This window comes from Vipera ursinii (genome assembly GCF_947247035.1).
Source record: "Vipera ursinii genome assembly, chromosome: 2".
Lineage (NCBI taxonomy): Eukaryota > Metazoa > Chordata > Lepidosauria > Squamata > Viperidae > Vipera > Vipera ursinii.
The window spans coordinates 93,267,264-93,283,414 of NC_139513.1; the positions used below are offsets into that span (position 1 = coordinate 93,267,264).

Sequence of the window (16,151 nt, forward strand, 5' to 3'; positions counted from 1 at the left end):
TCGAGGACTATCTGTACAATCCTGGGTTGTATAAACAGAGGCATAGAATCAAGACCACGCAAAGTATCACTAGCACTTTATAAAACCCTAGTAAGACCACACCTGGAATATTGAAGCCAATTTTGATCACCATGCTACAAAAAAGATGTTGAGATTTTGGAAAAAGTTCTGAGAAGAGCAACTAAAATGATCAAAGGCCTGGAGACCAAAACATATGAAGAACGGCTGCAGAACTTGGGTTGGCTAGTCTAAAGAAAAGAAGAAACAGGGGCGACACGATAGCAGTATTCCAGTATTTGAAGGGTTGCCACAAAGAAGAGGGTGTCAAATTATTCTCCAAAGCACCAGAGGGCAGGACAAGAAACAATGGTTGGAAACTGATCAAAGAGAGAAGCAACCTGGAATTAAGGAGAAAGTTCCTAATAGTGACGACAATTAACCAGTGGATCAGTTTGCCTTCAGAAATCATGGGTGCTCCATCGCTGGAGGTTTTTAAGAAGACTAGATAGTCACTTGTCTGAAATGGTTTAGGTTCTTCTGCTTGAGTAGGGGGCTGGACTAGAAGACCTCCAAGGTCCCTTCCAACTCTATTCTATTCTTTCTACTTTTATAATGGGCCTGGTGTTTCCAAGACCAACTTTCATGTAACAGTCCCAACTGATTTGCTCTCTTTTTCATCCTCTACACTCCAGTCTTTAAAAGTGAGCCACAAAACACTAATGCAGACAAAAGTTATGAGGGCTGCTTTCTTTTCATATCCAAGACTGAAATCAAAAGCACATCCTTCTCAGTCAAGACTTTTTTAACCCAGTTAATTCTAACTATTCTAAAAATATCTCTGCACAAAGTTTTCACTTTCCATAGATTCAAACCAAAGGAAAATGGGTCCCAGTCCACATGAACAAAGTGGACTAATATTTGCTGTACATTCTAATTATCAACTAAATGCATTCCTTGCAAAAGACAGAGCTCATATAAAAAATGCCATGTATTTTTTACTTCAACCAATATTAACTTTTTATAATACATTAACTTTGCCAGTTACCATTACTTTTCATTTTAATTTTGTGTTCTAAAAAGATTTATTGCAGTGAGCTAGTAGTTTATAGCATGCAGGAAAAATTTTAAGCTTCACATATTCTTCCTTTATACTACAACTGTCTGGATGCTATTCCTGTTTTTATCAATGGTTCATTACTTTTGCTTATTTTTCCAGAACAACTGCAAAACAGCTCAAAAATAAAACCATGTTTGCCTTCATTTGAAGAAATCCTTATTAAAATGTAACCAGATTTTAGAAAATACACCTTATAGAGTACAGCTTTTTTTGTAATTTTTTATGAGATTTCTATGAAAAAACATAACTTCTGCATGTCAGCCTCATTCTGCTACATTTATTTTACAGATATTTCACTTTGTATTATATCTTCAATTCTTTTGAATATATATTTTAAATATAAAAGTAATGAACTGCATTGAAAGTATTTTGCAAATCAGATTCATATAACTGCCAGACAAAAATATGATAAGCAATGGGTTGTCTTTGCTTATACAAGGGATATGGTATTTTCTATTTCATTTTAACAAAACAGCCCCAAACATTATATTAGTCTATTGTTCCAAACCAGCCAAACTATTACCATCAATACAGAAGGCCTTCTTAAGGAATTGTGTATTCACATAAACACATTTGCCAAGCAAGATTTTCTCTTGTGTTATTTCCAAAATATAAAATATATAGTATTTGTAATGGGATTATCAACAGTCTCACGGTTTGGAAAAGTGTTGATGGGACTTTCAAGCAGGCATTTAGTAGGACAATGCTCTTCTCTCCTCAAGGCCCCTTAGGATTAGAGCCTTCAAGAAATTATCCAGTAGCCTCTGGGCAATGCAACCAATAGTGGGAGCAGAGGCATTTGATGTTATGTACTGGGCTTTTTGAGGGAATACCACGTAGGTTGCTGGAGCAGCTAACAGCTCTCCAGCAACCCAGACTACCAGTCTCCTGTGCTGCAACTGGCTATCCCCAGGAGGCAATGGTTGATTCAAACCTATTGGCTGCCGCCTAGGGGCTAGACTATATATTGCGGCTGGTTGCAGCCATTTCCCTCAGTACAGTCACAGCACGAAATAAAGTATGAGTTACCTGTACTCTGTTCACGTCTTCATTCCTGCGTCAAAGAACCCGCTATTTAACATTTGAGTCTTACCCTCCAATCTCAGTTGCAGTATTAATACACATACACACACACACACACACACACACACACCTTTTATTGTTGTTCAAAAAGAATGGGAAATAATTCTATTAAATCAGCTTGCAGGGTTGGTGTAAGTTTTCTTTCTGGGTGAAGTATTATGAAGGATTGGGTTTTTCAGATTCTATATTATCTTCCCCACTTTTCCTTCTCCTAATGTTGGCATTCTAATGGTTTGCAAACGTTGAAAAGGGGGACTTGTTGCATTTCTCCCTTCAAGGTGGGATCCCTTTCTCTGAACTTAGGCTGATTAACCCCTCCTCTGTAACAGTCCCGGAATGCCAAGGGCCATAAGGTTACAGTTTACATCAGTCTTTTTACAAAAAATAAAAAAGTGGGAAATAAATAAATTTCCAGGACCACATTGTCTTAGTGATTTTAATGGGATGTTACTGTTCGTTTTGTATTTTTCTGTTTCTTTTTAATTTGAAACAGTCTTCCAAAAATTATTTATTAATCAAATGTTTATGACCAACTTCTTAGCATGAAAAGTGGCAGAAAAATGTTGTAACCAATAAATAATGAGAGCAGTATAAAGAATATAAAAGTAAGGCTTTAGTCAACCAGGTACCAGAAGGATTACTTTTGTCCTGTCTCTTATGACTTTTAGAGAGGTGCATAACATCCTATCTATCAATTGTAAGCTGTTTGACAAACTAAAAGAACATGTACTTGCAAGACCACCTGCTGCCATTGTCAACCTCCCTTCGCCTGGTTTGCTCCCACAGTCAGCCTCCCCAGGGTTCCGTCGGCCAGGCAATGCTGGCTGGCAACCCCCAGGGAGAGAGCCTTCTCTGTGGGTGCGCCGACCCTCTGGAATGAACTGCCTTCGGAGCTGCGGACGGCCCCTGACCTTCGGTCCTTCCGCCATGACCTGAAGACATGGATGTTCCAACAAGCGGGCCTGGACTGACTATGGTTTTATATTTGGCTTTTATTGGGTTAAATTGTCATTTATTTATTACATCCATTGTTTAATTCTTTTTTAAATTTTGTACTTTATGTTTTTTTTTATTGTTGTGAGCTGCCTTGAGTCCTTGGGGAGAAGGGCGGCATATAAATTTAATAAAATCTAAATCTAAATGTTAAAAGTCTTAGAAGGGCCCCAAATCAGTATTTTCAATGGATAAAGCAAGCAGCCCTTGGTTTGGTGGTTCATAAATTGTGCAGACTTACTATATCACCAAGAAGGTAAAACCTTTAGTTCTTCCTATTGAAGGAATGAAAATCCATATACCACTTTCCAATAAATGAATCTACTACACCTTACCAATTCGGATTTTCAGAGCTTTCTCTGAAGACTGATTCTTCATTTAGGGTAGCATACTCTGTCCACGTAAGACAGTGACTCTTCATAGACATCATTCTTTCTTGCATATTAAGCCACGACTCCTCTTCTAAGTAGACTTCTGATACTTTCAGGATACTAATCTGCCAGATGTAACATTTACAATGGTCAATAAATGGAGTGTGGGGAAAAAGATCAGATCATGTACATTAGTAAATAATTTCATTTTTAAAATCATTAATAGTTATATTAGGGCTAATATCTATCAGTAACATGTAACTACAAAAAAAAAACACTGACCTCTGATAAACATGCAAGCTTTTACTGGTTATTTTCATTGCTTAGTAATTTGTTAAATGTTGCCAATTGCAACATTTTAAAGCAAAGCATTAACTTAATGTGTGTCATTTTATTTGTCTTTTAAGTCCACTTAAATATAACAAAACAAAAGCATCAACTGTTTGTACACAAGACATAATTACTCAAAACATTTGGGTTTATTTTTCATTGTCTTTGGTACCTGTAAATTTTATGCTTTCCCATCTAGATGAGGCATGAAAAGAGTAAAAAGAAATGTGGTAAAACTGAATTATTATATTTTCAATATGTAAGATTAAAAAAGCATTTTACAAAGTTGCATGGTACATAGCAGAATATATATTATAAATATTTTAATTTAATTTGGAAGTTGAAGAATAAGAAGCTTAAAACAAGAGTCGCCATCCTGCTTTGATTCTAGAGCTAGAGTTCCTAAATTGTAAAAATGTTCCTTTGATTGTTCTACAAATCCTCATTTTGAGATAAGGACTTTGAACATTAGCTATCTCATCTCTAAGACACAAAGTCAGATTTTAAATGCTGTCAACTGTAACTCCGATAAGTTAAACTAATGAATTTTGAACAAAAGCGTAGTTTGCCTATATCACTTTTATAATGAATTTCAATAGACTGAACTTACTTACCTTCCTTAAAATGTGTGGAATTACATTTTGGCATGTTGCAATCCTTCTCCGATATATGACTCCTGTAGACAAGTCTGATAATAAAAGAACAAGTTTTCAGAGTAACAAACAAAATCAAACAATATCAGCAAGAAGTCTTAGAAGCCATAAAGGGATTTAGTTAATGCTTCCTGCGTTAGCACTCAAAGAATATTAAAGGTAAAGGTAAAGGTTCCCCCGCACATGCATGCTAGTCATTTCCAACTCTAGGGGCCGGTGCTCATCTCCGTTTCAAAGCCAAAGAGCCAGCGCTTGTCCGAGGACGTCTCCATGGTCATGTGGCCGGCATGACTAGACACCAAAGGCGCACGGAACGCTGTTACCTTCCCACCATAGTGGTCCCTATTTTTCTACTTGCATTTTTACGTGCTTTCGAACTGCTAGGTTGGCAGAAGCTGGGACGAGTAACAGGCGCTCACTCTGCTACACGGCACTCGAGAATTTGACCCGCCAAACTGCCAACCTTCTGATCGACAAGCTCAGCGTCCTAACCCACTGAGCCACCGCATCCCTTTACAAAGAATATTGCAGTTTGGTAATCTAGTAAGAATTTTATGCCAACAATGCTGCCTAGTAGTGCTGGAACAATCAATTTAAATCTACCACTTTATGCCTTGGTAATAACATAGCATAAAATACAATGCTAAATTCTAACTTTTTAGAACTTCCTGGAACTGCACTGAAATGGCAGTAAATTTTGGCAAATAGCAATCAGGGAGTTAATTTTGGAGGCATTTATATTGCTAGTTACAAGCTTCAAGTATCTTCCTGGGTCAGCATTTCAGAGCAAAAACAGCTCATTCTTGTCACTCTGCATTCTAAAGTACTTCCTAAGAGCATAAACTACCTCTCTGCCATCTAGCAATGCCAATGTTTGAAGTCTAAAGCAATTTCCTTGGACAACAAACATTTATTTTTGCTCCGAACTGAATCAGTGACAAGAATAAAGCTCCTTTCTGAAAACTAAAGCACAGCCTCTTTCTTGAATTATACGTATTGACCTACAATGCAAACGTGACTGGCTTCTAAAATCAATTTGCATTTTAATTTTTAATGATTCCTGATTAAGTCCATATGCTTCAGAAATATGTTATTTGATAACCTGGGTGGGTAAATAGCCTGGAGCAAGGCCATTTCTTGCTCTTGAGAAAAGGCAACTCTCTCTGAAACCTTATCTGAATATTTGTTCCCGGGGAAACAGCATTCTGCAGTAAATTTTAAATAGACGTAGTGGCATTGTATATGGATTTCCAACTTGACATATTTACAAGGAGTCATATGCTAATTATTTCCAAAGGAAAAAAAAGTATATTAAAATTGCATGCAATGGTGAATACAAATTTTAAATATTTTGAAAAATAACTTGCCATCCTTTCCATCAGATTATTTCCTTAATAAACAATCACGTAGGGCAACAGTTAGATACTAAGTTGGTGGAATGATCAATCTTGGTTCTACAGTTCCTCCCAGAAGTAGTAATTACTCATTTCCTGAATAGTATTTGTATTGTAGATGCAGATCCTTTTAATGTATTTTGTACTAGTAACTATATTGTAATGAGATCTTTTTTTCCTGCAGACATGACATTTCTACCTCTGTGACCCTAATCTGACAGCCACATTGGATAAGAAGGCAGTTCTTGCGGGGAGAGGAGAGAATTGGGGCAGCCATTTTAGGGACAAGGAACAATAGCTGAATAAATCTGCGATTTAAAAAAAACAAAAACCTAAGAGCTTTTTTTTAAAAAAAATGCTTGAAGAGTTTGAGTAATAGAAAAAGAAGACATAATTGATACACTTCATAGATGATGATTATTACTAATTTATTCTGAACCACAGAAATGAATCACGGAACTAAGGAATGAATTATCCCTTTTGACAGCAACCAGAGATTGCCATGGGATTCACCTTTTATCCTAGAAAAATTGTTCATAGGAATTTTCTCACAATCCTGAACTTGCTTATATTTCTGCTCCAGCATTAATTTTTAGCAGGTATGCAGTAGTCATAAAAATATATGAAACTGATTGGGATGCTTCTGCATAGCTGAACAAAATTGCAGAGCTCCATTTTACTTACTGCTGCAAAATATCAAATACTATATTATAACTGCCAGGGACTAGCAATTAAATACTTTCTGCCAACTGAGGAGAAGACTTTTGTATGCATGTATGTTAATATTTTCCTTCTTATCAAGATGGATTGATAACTTCTAGCAGTCCATCTCAAATGTGATCAGAATGTAGTCTCAAGGAAATCCCACCAGAGGGAGAGGTATCACAGGACAGAAAAATAAATAGAAAACTGGTGGTCCAGGCAGGTAGGCAATGAAAATTAAGAAGCTATGGATTAACAGGTTTTTATCTCTAAAGCTTCCAGGGACATGTCAGCTCAGTACAGTGGAAGATAAGTAGAAATTGACAGAAAACCTGGCTTTCTACTCACTCAACTGCACCTCAAGTCAATGTTTACCCAAACGGTAGGAAGGAAAAACTACAGAGCCAAAAAAACAAAGGATTATGTCTATTGAGTTCTATTCATCAGCCGTCTAAATAAGCTGAGTGAGGAATCTCAGCCAGCAGGGTTATTGATGAGAGATCCCAAAGTCTGCATTCAAGCACCATCTGAAAATCTACTGATGCTTCATCTCTGGTCTAAGTCATTTAACCTGTAAATCACATGTTGCAGGTGAAGCAATGGTTGTCATATGTCCAGTGGTGGGATTCAAATATGTGAACAACCAGTTCTCTGTGTGGATGCCGCTTCCGGAAGTCCATCCTGGGCCTGGACAACAAAAAATTAGCTAACAGTTCTACCGAACTGGTGCGAGCCGGCTGAATCCCATCACTGCATATGTCTCTTATATTTTGAGATCAGCATCCATAAAAGGCTAAGACACTAAATATGTCCACTCAGTATCTGGCATTTGAATGACTATCAAATGACAATTTTTATGATATAGAAATCATTTTTAACCAAATATATGTGCCTCCCTTTCACATCATTTTCCCCTTAAAAATAGCCAGTTTTTCTTTGATGTCCATAGCTTTAACAGCACTGCTGTATTACTTAGGACTTTAGCCACTCTTCTGTAACTCGTGAGCATTTTTGACCTCAAGAATTTTCCTAAATTGCTGAAACAGATTATTTCAAATGAAACAATTTAAACTCAAAGGAATGTAGGTGGTTCTCATTTAGTGACTACAATTGGGACTTTGCAAATTAAGCAAAGGGGATGACTAAATGAAACTACAACTCTACTTAGGATCTTTAGTTTACCTTTCCTTTACAGACCTGTGAAGGTCATAATTTCAAATAGTCATTAAATGAGGCAGTTGCTAATTGAGGATTACCTGTACACCCAACAGTACAAGAAATTTACTAATTAGTGATTTTTAGTAATTAGCTGGCAGTGCAATCCTATCCATGTTCACCCTAAAGAACCACAGAACTCAATGCAGCTTACTTTTGTTAAGTGAATACATCAGCCTTCCCAAGCAATGTTACTTCAAATGATGAGAGATGTGGGTTTTTTCCCCCATAACAATGATTTCTCACCACACTGTCTGTCATCTCCTGACCCAAGTTCAGCTTAATTCATTTCTAATTGAATCCAAGGTAGACCAATTTTCAATCACTTTCTCCCTTCCTTGCCCATAGAGGCTTAGCATATTGTTATCCTGCTATTTATAGCTTGTTCTCCCTCCATTCCTCTACCAAGCAGAATGGTGTTTGTTTACAGCTTTAATACTATGCTGTCCCACTTGCAACTATGCAGGGAGCTTTGAATGCCAGTTTACTTCTTTGTCACCAAAGAGCTAAAACACACAAAACATTCACATTGTTTAGCTCATCCAAGCCGGATGAAATGATCTTTTTCTCACAGAGTACAAGAAACAAGTTAAAACAAACTACGATTGGTTGACTTTGCCTCCCCCCTCCCACATACACACACATAACAGAAGAATGATCAAAATATATTATTTTACCTAGAGTTTTACAATCATTTATGCTACTTTGGGATTTTTAAAGTTTATTTTTTAAAAGGTCCATAACACACTTAGAAGTACCTTGCATGTATATTTGTAAAATGACCAAGAATAGATAAATGCATGGTTGATGAGGGATGATTATAACAAGCTTTTTCTTTTGGAAAAGGAGGTGAAAATATGTTTGTTAGATGCATGCAAAGGTGGGACCTGTAAATGAACACAAAGGACAAAGAACCATTAGCTAGCTAGGAAGCAGGAAGGACAAACAGTGATTAACTTTGTCTAAAAACTCTAGACTACCAAAAACTATAGACACAGCATCATAAGGAACTGTACAGGATAAAGACAAGAAAACATATTCTGATCAAAAATAAAGTCCAAAGGTTTGGGTGCTCTGGAAATTCTGAAAGTATTTTTCAATTGCCAGAATGGAATTTAGGAAAGCTAAGGCTCATAATGAACTAAAACTTGCAACAAAAGTCAAAGATAATAAAAACAAGTTTCCTTCAACATATAAAAAACAAGAAAAAAAGTCAAAGAAACAATTGGTCCACTAATGGAAGATGGAAAGGAAGTGATGGACAGTAAGGAGAAAGCAGAGTTGCTTAATTCTTTCTTTGCATCTTTCTTCATTCAAAAAGAAAAAAAAATAGCCTAACCTACCAAAAACAGAACTGTAAAAGACAGACTAGGAATTCAAATTAAAATAAGCAAGAAAATTGTAAGAGAATACCTGTCCACTCTAGACAAGTTCAAATCACCAGGATCTAATACAGGGGTCTTCAAACCTGGCCCTTTTATGACTTGTGGACTTCAACTCCCAGAATTCCTCAGCCAGGCATGCTGCCTGAGGAATTCTGGGAGTTGAAGTCCACAAGTCATAAAAGGGCCAAGTTTGAAGACCTCTGATCTAATGGATTATATCTCATAGTTCTGAAGAAGCTGGCAGAAGTGATCTCAGAATCATTGTACCATATCTTTCAAAGATCCTGGAGCACCGGGGAACTACCTGAGGATTGGAAAAGAGCTGATGTGGTTCCTATCTTTAAAAGGGGGAAAAACAGATCCAGGAAAGTAAATAGACCAATCAGTCTGACATCAATACCTGGGAAGACCCTGGAAAAGATACTCAAGTAACAGATTTGCAAACACCTAGAAGCAAGCGAAGTTATAACCAGAAGCCAACAAGAGTTTGTCAAAAACAAATCATGCCAAACAAATCTTATTTAATTCTTTGGCAAAGTGACTAAATTAGTGGATCAGCAAAATGCTGTGAAATAGTATATTTCAGTACAATAAATCAGTGGAATGGCTTGACTTCAGAAGTTGTGGGTGCTCCATCACTGGCGGTTTTTAAGAAGAGATTGGATAGCCCAGGGGTCAGCAACCTGAAACAGTGAAAGAGCCACTCGGAACCGGTTCCCTCACAAAAGGAAAAACTGGGAGCCGCAAAAAATGTGTGCACATGCACGTACATGCGCGCATGCGCAGAACAGGGTTTGACTAAAGAGTGGAGCCAAGGTGAGATATGCACCTACCCTGCATATTTGAATTGATTGGTTGAACTTTTTTGGTCCCACTTTTTTTTCCCCGACTGCACATGGCAGAGGACTGGGAGCCGCAGGAGATGGCTGAAAGAGCCGCATGCGGCTCCGGAGACTTGGGTTGCAGACCTGTGGGATCATTTGTGTGAACTGGTTATCATTTGTTGATGGCCAACTCATACCCAGAAGAATCTGAAATGAAGGAAGCTGCTCAAGATGCTCAGGACAAATATTAGGCTTAAAGGAAGCCTAGCAACTAAGCACCCAAAGCTGACATGAATGAGGAACATTCCAGTCAGCTGGAAGCAGATGAGGGCTAGATCGCACATCTCCTCCCAGCCCTAGAACATGCTGAACCATGTGCAAGGAGAACAGATCAGACTTACTCCTTCCATGGCAAGGGCACTTCTTGATGGCTTGATGGCACTCTCACGCAGGATCCATTTAAGAGCCATCATTGTTCGGCAATCCTGTTGAGAATAACTGCTCTGCTTGCTGAAACACTATGCATTTGCATCCCAGTCCCTGTTGCCTGAGACAACTCCGTTTCTTGGAACAAGGATCTGCAGAGATGCCATTTGGATTTTTTTTTGGATTTCTGGACTATAACCTGTTTCTGCTCCCCACTTTGCACTCTGGCTATTCAGAGCTCACTGTAGGCAGTCTGGGAATTTGAGTTTTTGCTGCTTTGTGCGTGTATTTCCACAAAAGCTCTGCTTGTTACTGCCTAGATTTACTAAGTTCTAGTAAAGCTTTTACTTCTCAAGTGTGTGTGTGTTTATAGAGGTGTATGTAGGGGTTTTTGAAGGTCAGCTGGGGGCACAGGTAGAAACTTCTAGGAAGAGTCCATTGGAGTTTGGTGGCTTATAATTCAAATAAATAAATAAACATTCTTCTCATAACATGGTCTCATGCCCTAAAGGGCTTTATAGATTAATATTAGCACTCGAATGAGAACTGCAATGAACTGAGAGCCAAAGAAGCAAACAGAAAATTGATCTAATATTTTCACAATGCCCAATTCTAATCAGTATTCCTGCTGCTGAATTTTGGACTACTTGGAAGTTTTCAGATCATTCACAAGGGCAGCTCCATATACAACATATTGCAGTAATTTAAACAATAATTTTCTAGACCACAGATTATAGAATCAAGGCTAAGTAGGGCACAGCTACACATTTTTAAAATGCTTACCTGTTTTCTCTTCTACTGTTTTTACAGCAATAACATTTTTCTCCATGGGACTGGGATACTAGAGAAAAATGCAAAGGGTAGACATCAGAAATTATTATACAATAGAAAAAAAAATCCCCAAACTACTTAATTAATTAACAATTAATCAGTGGAATGGCTTGCCTCCAGAAGTTGTGGGTGCTCCAACACTGGAGGTTTTTAAGAAGAGATTGGACAAAAACATTTGTGTGAACTGGTTATAAGGTCTACTGCTTTAGCAGGGCTTTGGACTGGAAAACTTCCAAGGTCCTTTCCAACTCTATTATTCTGTTAAACACTTTTTCTTTATTTCTCAAGTTGCAGAAGGAATCTTAATTTAGGCCAATAATTTTGCTGTGATTGTTGATTAATTAAGAAATATATACAGTATGGGAACCAAAATCAAGAAGAACACCAAAATGTTCTGACTCAGTTACAGTGGTGATAAGTGCACCATTGGAAGACTTGACCGAACAGATTGGGGATGGATTGGCATGGAGAAAATCTATCTATCTGGTCACTAGGAGTTGAAAAGGGCTTGATGGCACATATTAAACAATCAATCTGTTCTGAATTTTAACTCTTTCAAATTCAAAGAATCCCATTTTGAGTATGATGTTGCTATTTGGGTTCATTTAGAGAACATTTCTGAGCTCAAGTTTTCCAAAGTTGCCAAAATAAATCACTTTAAACAACACAAAGTATTACACACAACACTACAATACTTTTAGTAATTAGCTGCTTGGCAGTGCAATCCAATAGTCATATACAGTACAGGTAGGTCTCAACCTATGACGACAATTGAGCCCAAAATTTCTGTTGCTAAATGAGACATTTGTTAAATGAATTTTGCCTCCTTTTACAATCTTTCATGCCACAACTATCAAGTGAATCACTGCAGTTTTTAGTGATACCGTTGTTAAGTGAATCTGGCTTCCCTATTGACTTTGCTTGTCAGAAGGTTGCAAAGGGGATCACATGACCCTGGGACACTGCAACCGTCATAAATGTGAGTCGGTTGTCAAGGGCCTGAATTTTGATCACGTGACCATGGGATGCTGAAACGATGGTTAAGTGTGAAAAATAGTCTTAAGTCATTTTTTCAGTGCTGTTGTTAACTTTTTTTTTTAATCCCATTTATATCCCGCCCTTCTCCGAAGACTCAGGGCGGCTTACAAGCTTAGCAGTAGCCTTCATTCTATGTATATGCCTGCTTATTAGGGCTTTTGGGCCCCCCCAAGCGGCATTATTACAAAGTCAGCTTATTGCCCCCAACAATCTGGGTCCTCATTTTACCTATCTTGGAAGGATGGAAGGCTGAGTCAATCACTAAATGAACTGTTGTAATGTGAGGACCACCTGTACTCAGAAGAACCAGGTCAATATAGCTTACTTATTTACAGTGAATACAAAAGCCTCCCCAAGAAAATTTGGGTAGGGGGAGGTAATGCGCTATATTAAGACTATATGAGAAGGCTAGGTATGAAATTTATTCAACAATAAGGTAAAAAGGTAAAGGTTCCCCTGCACATGCGTGCTAGTCATTTCCAACTCTAGGGGCCGGTGCTCATCTCCGTTTCAAAGCCGAAGAACCAGCACTTGTCCGAGGACGTCTCCGTGGTCATGTGGCCGGCATGACTAGATGCCAGAGGCACACGGAACGCTGTTACCTTCCCACCATAGTGGTCCCTATTTTTCTACTTGCATTTTTTATGTGCTTTCGAACTGCTAGGTTGGCAGAAGCTGGGACAAGTCACAGGCGCTCACTCTGTTACGCGGCACTCGGGATTCGACCCGCCAAACTGCTGACCTTCTGATCGACAAGCTCAGTGTCCTAACCCACTGAGCCACCGTGTCCCTTATTCAACAATACCACACCCAAAAGAGCTTTAAAACGGATAAAGGGTGGAGAAGTGCACACTATCATTGCCCCTACTTTGCCTATCTACCATGTTCAGCTGTACAAAACTTTCCAAAGCATGCTACACTTGGGGTTTCAAATCAAACAGGCAGCTGTACTTGAATTCTAGCAAACAAAAGGGTAATTCTTTAGCCCTCTGTCTAAATACATGGAGGTTAGAGAAAACAGGAGGATGGATCCCCAAGGCCCTCCTTTTGCTCATTTTTAAATCCTTGTGTGTTTAGGTGAATGCTTTAAAACTGGAATATTTTGATCTTTTTTTAAAATTCTGATCTGTTCTCTGAAAATGCTGATCTGGGTTTCATCCTCGAAATTCTGCCCTAGCAATGCTAGCACTTCAAATTATCATTATTATATCAGATACCTAAGTCACATACTAAATTTCACAGAGGACATTTTAAAATCTCTTTATGATGTCAGTCAAACAACCGTGTTAAGTATATGCCAAAACCTTTATGGGAAATTTTGAAGTGTGCACCATTTTACTATTTAATAGGCCGAATTTTAATTTCAAAGGTCAGCCTCTCTTTTAATTTTCAGTCAGCCACATCATTTCATGAACTGGAATGTCCTTAGTGCACTTCAGTGGATCGATTCTCCCTTTTGTGGGCTACCATGAGATCAGAACCATTTTTGGAAACCAACCTTGGAGCAACAAAAAACTTCTGGAGGGGAACAATCAGAGCCACAGCATTGGAAGTGTGAAAGAGGAAAGGAGAAGAAAATCAAGGCAGAAAAGAGAAAGATGGCAGTCATAAAGGAAGAAAATAGGAAAGCCGACAAGAAGTCCAAACAGACTGAAAGCCTATAGACTGCACTATTATGTTGTTGGCGGGTTTTTTTGACCCCTGTAATCCCTTATATCTGGGTGGAGTTGGGGCAGCTGAATGGAGCTGAACGTTTACTAGCTGGATGCCTACACGGAGTTTGCAACAGATATTTTCTCTTTGTATGCTGATAGAGAAAAAACTGCCGCTGCCTAGGATTGAACTCTCAGCCTCCCGAGTGTGAAGCGTGCATCTTAACTTCTAGGCCACTGTGCCATATAGACCACGGGTGTCAAACTCAATTTCATTGAGGGCCGCATCAGCATTGCGGTTGCCCTCAGGGGGCCGGGAGGGTATGGCCAGGGTGGGCGTGGCCTACTGGGTGGGTGTGGCTAGAGTGCGTATGGCCTACTGGGTGGGCGTGGCCAGCTCTACATCGTTTGCATCAAGGGTGCCTATGGGGGCCTGGGCAGGAGTGGGACAGGGAATCTGAGGGTCTCTGGCAGAAGAAGGGTCTCTGGGCCAGGGCCAAGGCAGTGGGGGCCGTTCCCTCACTGTTTCCAGGATGGCTTCGCGGGCCACATGAAACCACTTTGCGGGCCGGATCTGGCCCCCGGGCCTTGTGTTTGACATGTCTGATATAGACTATCACTATACCATTAGGAATGGTGGAAAAAGAAAAGACGAGACTATGCAAAGAAAAACAGAAAATGGGTATATATCATAGGGTAATATGCGTGGTGTAACATCTTTCCCCCATATTTCTGTATCTTGTGCAATTTATTCCTTCCTTTGGTCTTAACTGCTGGGCTAGATGAGAGTGGGAATGCAAACTGACTAGCAGAGAACAAATCTTTCAAAAACTGTTGTTGCATAATATATGCAACAACACATTCTCCACATCTTACAGATGCTCATGAGTTCAAACTGGTTTCATACCCCCAACTTCACTGAAGTGATAATTTAGAGTTAGAAATGTGCTTTCCTGCAAACAAGTTAGCACTTGGGAAAGGATGTTAAAGATTTGATTGCGGACAGTTTGAAACTACAGAGCAGAGCTAATGAAAATGTGCAAGGAAGTGATTATTTAATTATGAGGGAAAGTGTTAAAATATATGTCAAAAGTATTAATTGATGTCTGTATTGTTCTGGCTTCATATGAAAGTATGAATCCATAGGTTGCTGACAGCTCATTACAGTGAACAGTGCTAATGAAAAGCCAAATATGGAAGAAAATCATACAACATTCTGAATGAAAGCAATCCAGCGGGGAAATATTTTTGGAGATGGATGGATGGATGGAAGTAAGATGAGAATAGTAAAAGTGATTGTGCCATTCAGAAAACTAAGAATAAAATAGAATAACAACAGGTAAGTTTCGGGGGGAGGGAATCTATTTGGTTTAAGTATTGTCATATATACACATGGTAAAGAATTGAATATAAATCTTAAAAAGTCAGATTTTTTATGAGAAAATTGTTCATTGAAAAGAATTAGTGAAGGTTATAAAGTGAAGCAGGATCCTGATTGTGGGACAGATCATTATTCTATAGTGTTAAGCGTGGGAAAGGAGGAAGTAAAAGAAAAAAAATGAAAGTAGAATGAAACTGCTGACAGGGAAAGTATGAGTTCTGAATGAAAAAGTGTTAGAAGATATATTAGAATGAACAGAAAGTAGATCTAAGAAAGATGATGTGAAAAACTGGAGCAAAGTAAAAAAAAATACATTACAGAGTGCCATTCAGATATTCAGTTTAAACTAAGTGTGAAAAAGCATGGCTGCTGGACTAATGAAGTGAAATTGTGGTGGGTGAGAAAAAACACACATATAAGATTGCTGCAAAATAATGAGAGAAAGGTATTGTGTACTGCAAGGTGCACAGAAACAATAGTTGCAAAGTATGTTGTCAAAAAGAGCTAAAATTAAGAGAGAAAATGCAAACAATTCATTATTTTGATGAAATAAAAACTGTTTTGGAATTGAGCAGAGGGCTAGAGTCCTGCAGAGTGGTTGGAAATAAAAACAAAAGTAATGAAATGATTTGTGATGAAATTTCAGTGAGAATGCTGGAAGGCGCCTTTTAAAAATCCATATGACAATGATAGTTATGTAGTGTTACAAAGAGCAGAAGTAATAGAATTGTTGTAAAATTAATGTCCAAGAAAAAA

At 38.4% G+C, this 16,151-nt stretch overlaps 1 protein-coding gene across 8 annotated transcripts in view; it reads right to left on the bottom strand.

Annotated features, from left to right (window-relative positions):
* Positions 1 to 16,151, bottom strand: part of PRELID2 (PRELI domain containing 2) — a 76,827-nt gene that overhangs the window by 48,413 nt on the left and 12,263 nt on the right. For all 8 annotated transcript variants that reach the window (XR_014491831.1, XR_014491832.1, XM_083357039.1 and 5 more), the window contains exons 2-4: positions 11,277 to 11,334; positions 4,509 to 4,582; positions 3,529 to 3,689 (exon numbers count right to left, since the gene is read on the bottom strand). Coding sequence is in view for 6 of the 8 variants with exons in the window: in XM_083357039.1 (XP_083213165.1) it covers positions 3,529 to 3,689; positions 4,509 to 4,582; positions 11,277 to 11,334 (293 nt within the window). In the remaining 2 variants the exon portion in view is untranslated. The remainder of the gene's footprint in view (positions 1 to 3,528; positions 3,690 to 4,508; positions 4,583 to 11,276; positions 11,335 to 16,151) is intronic.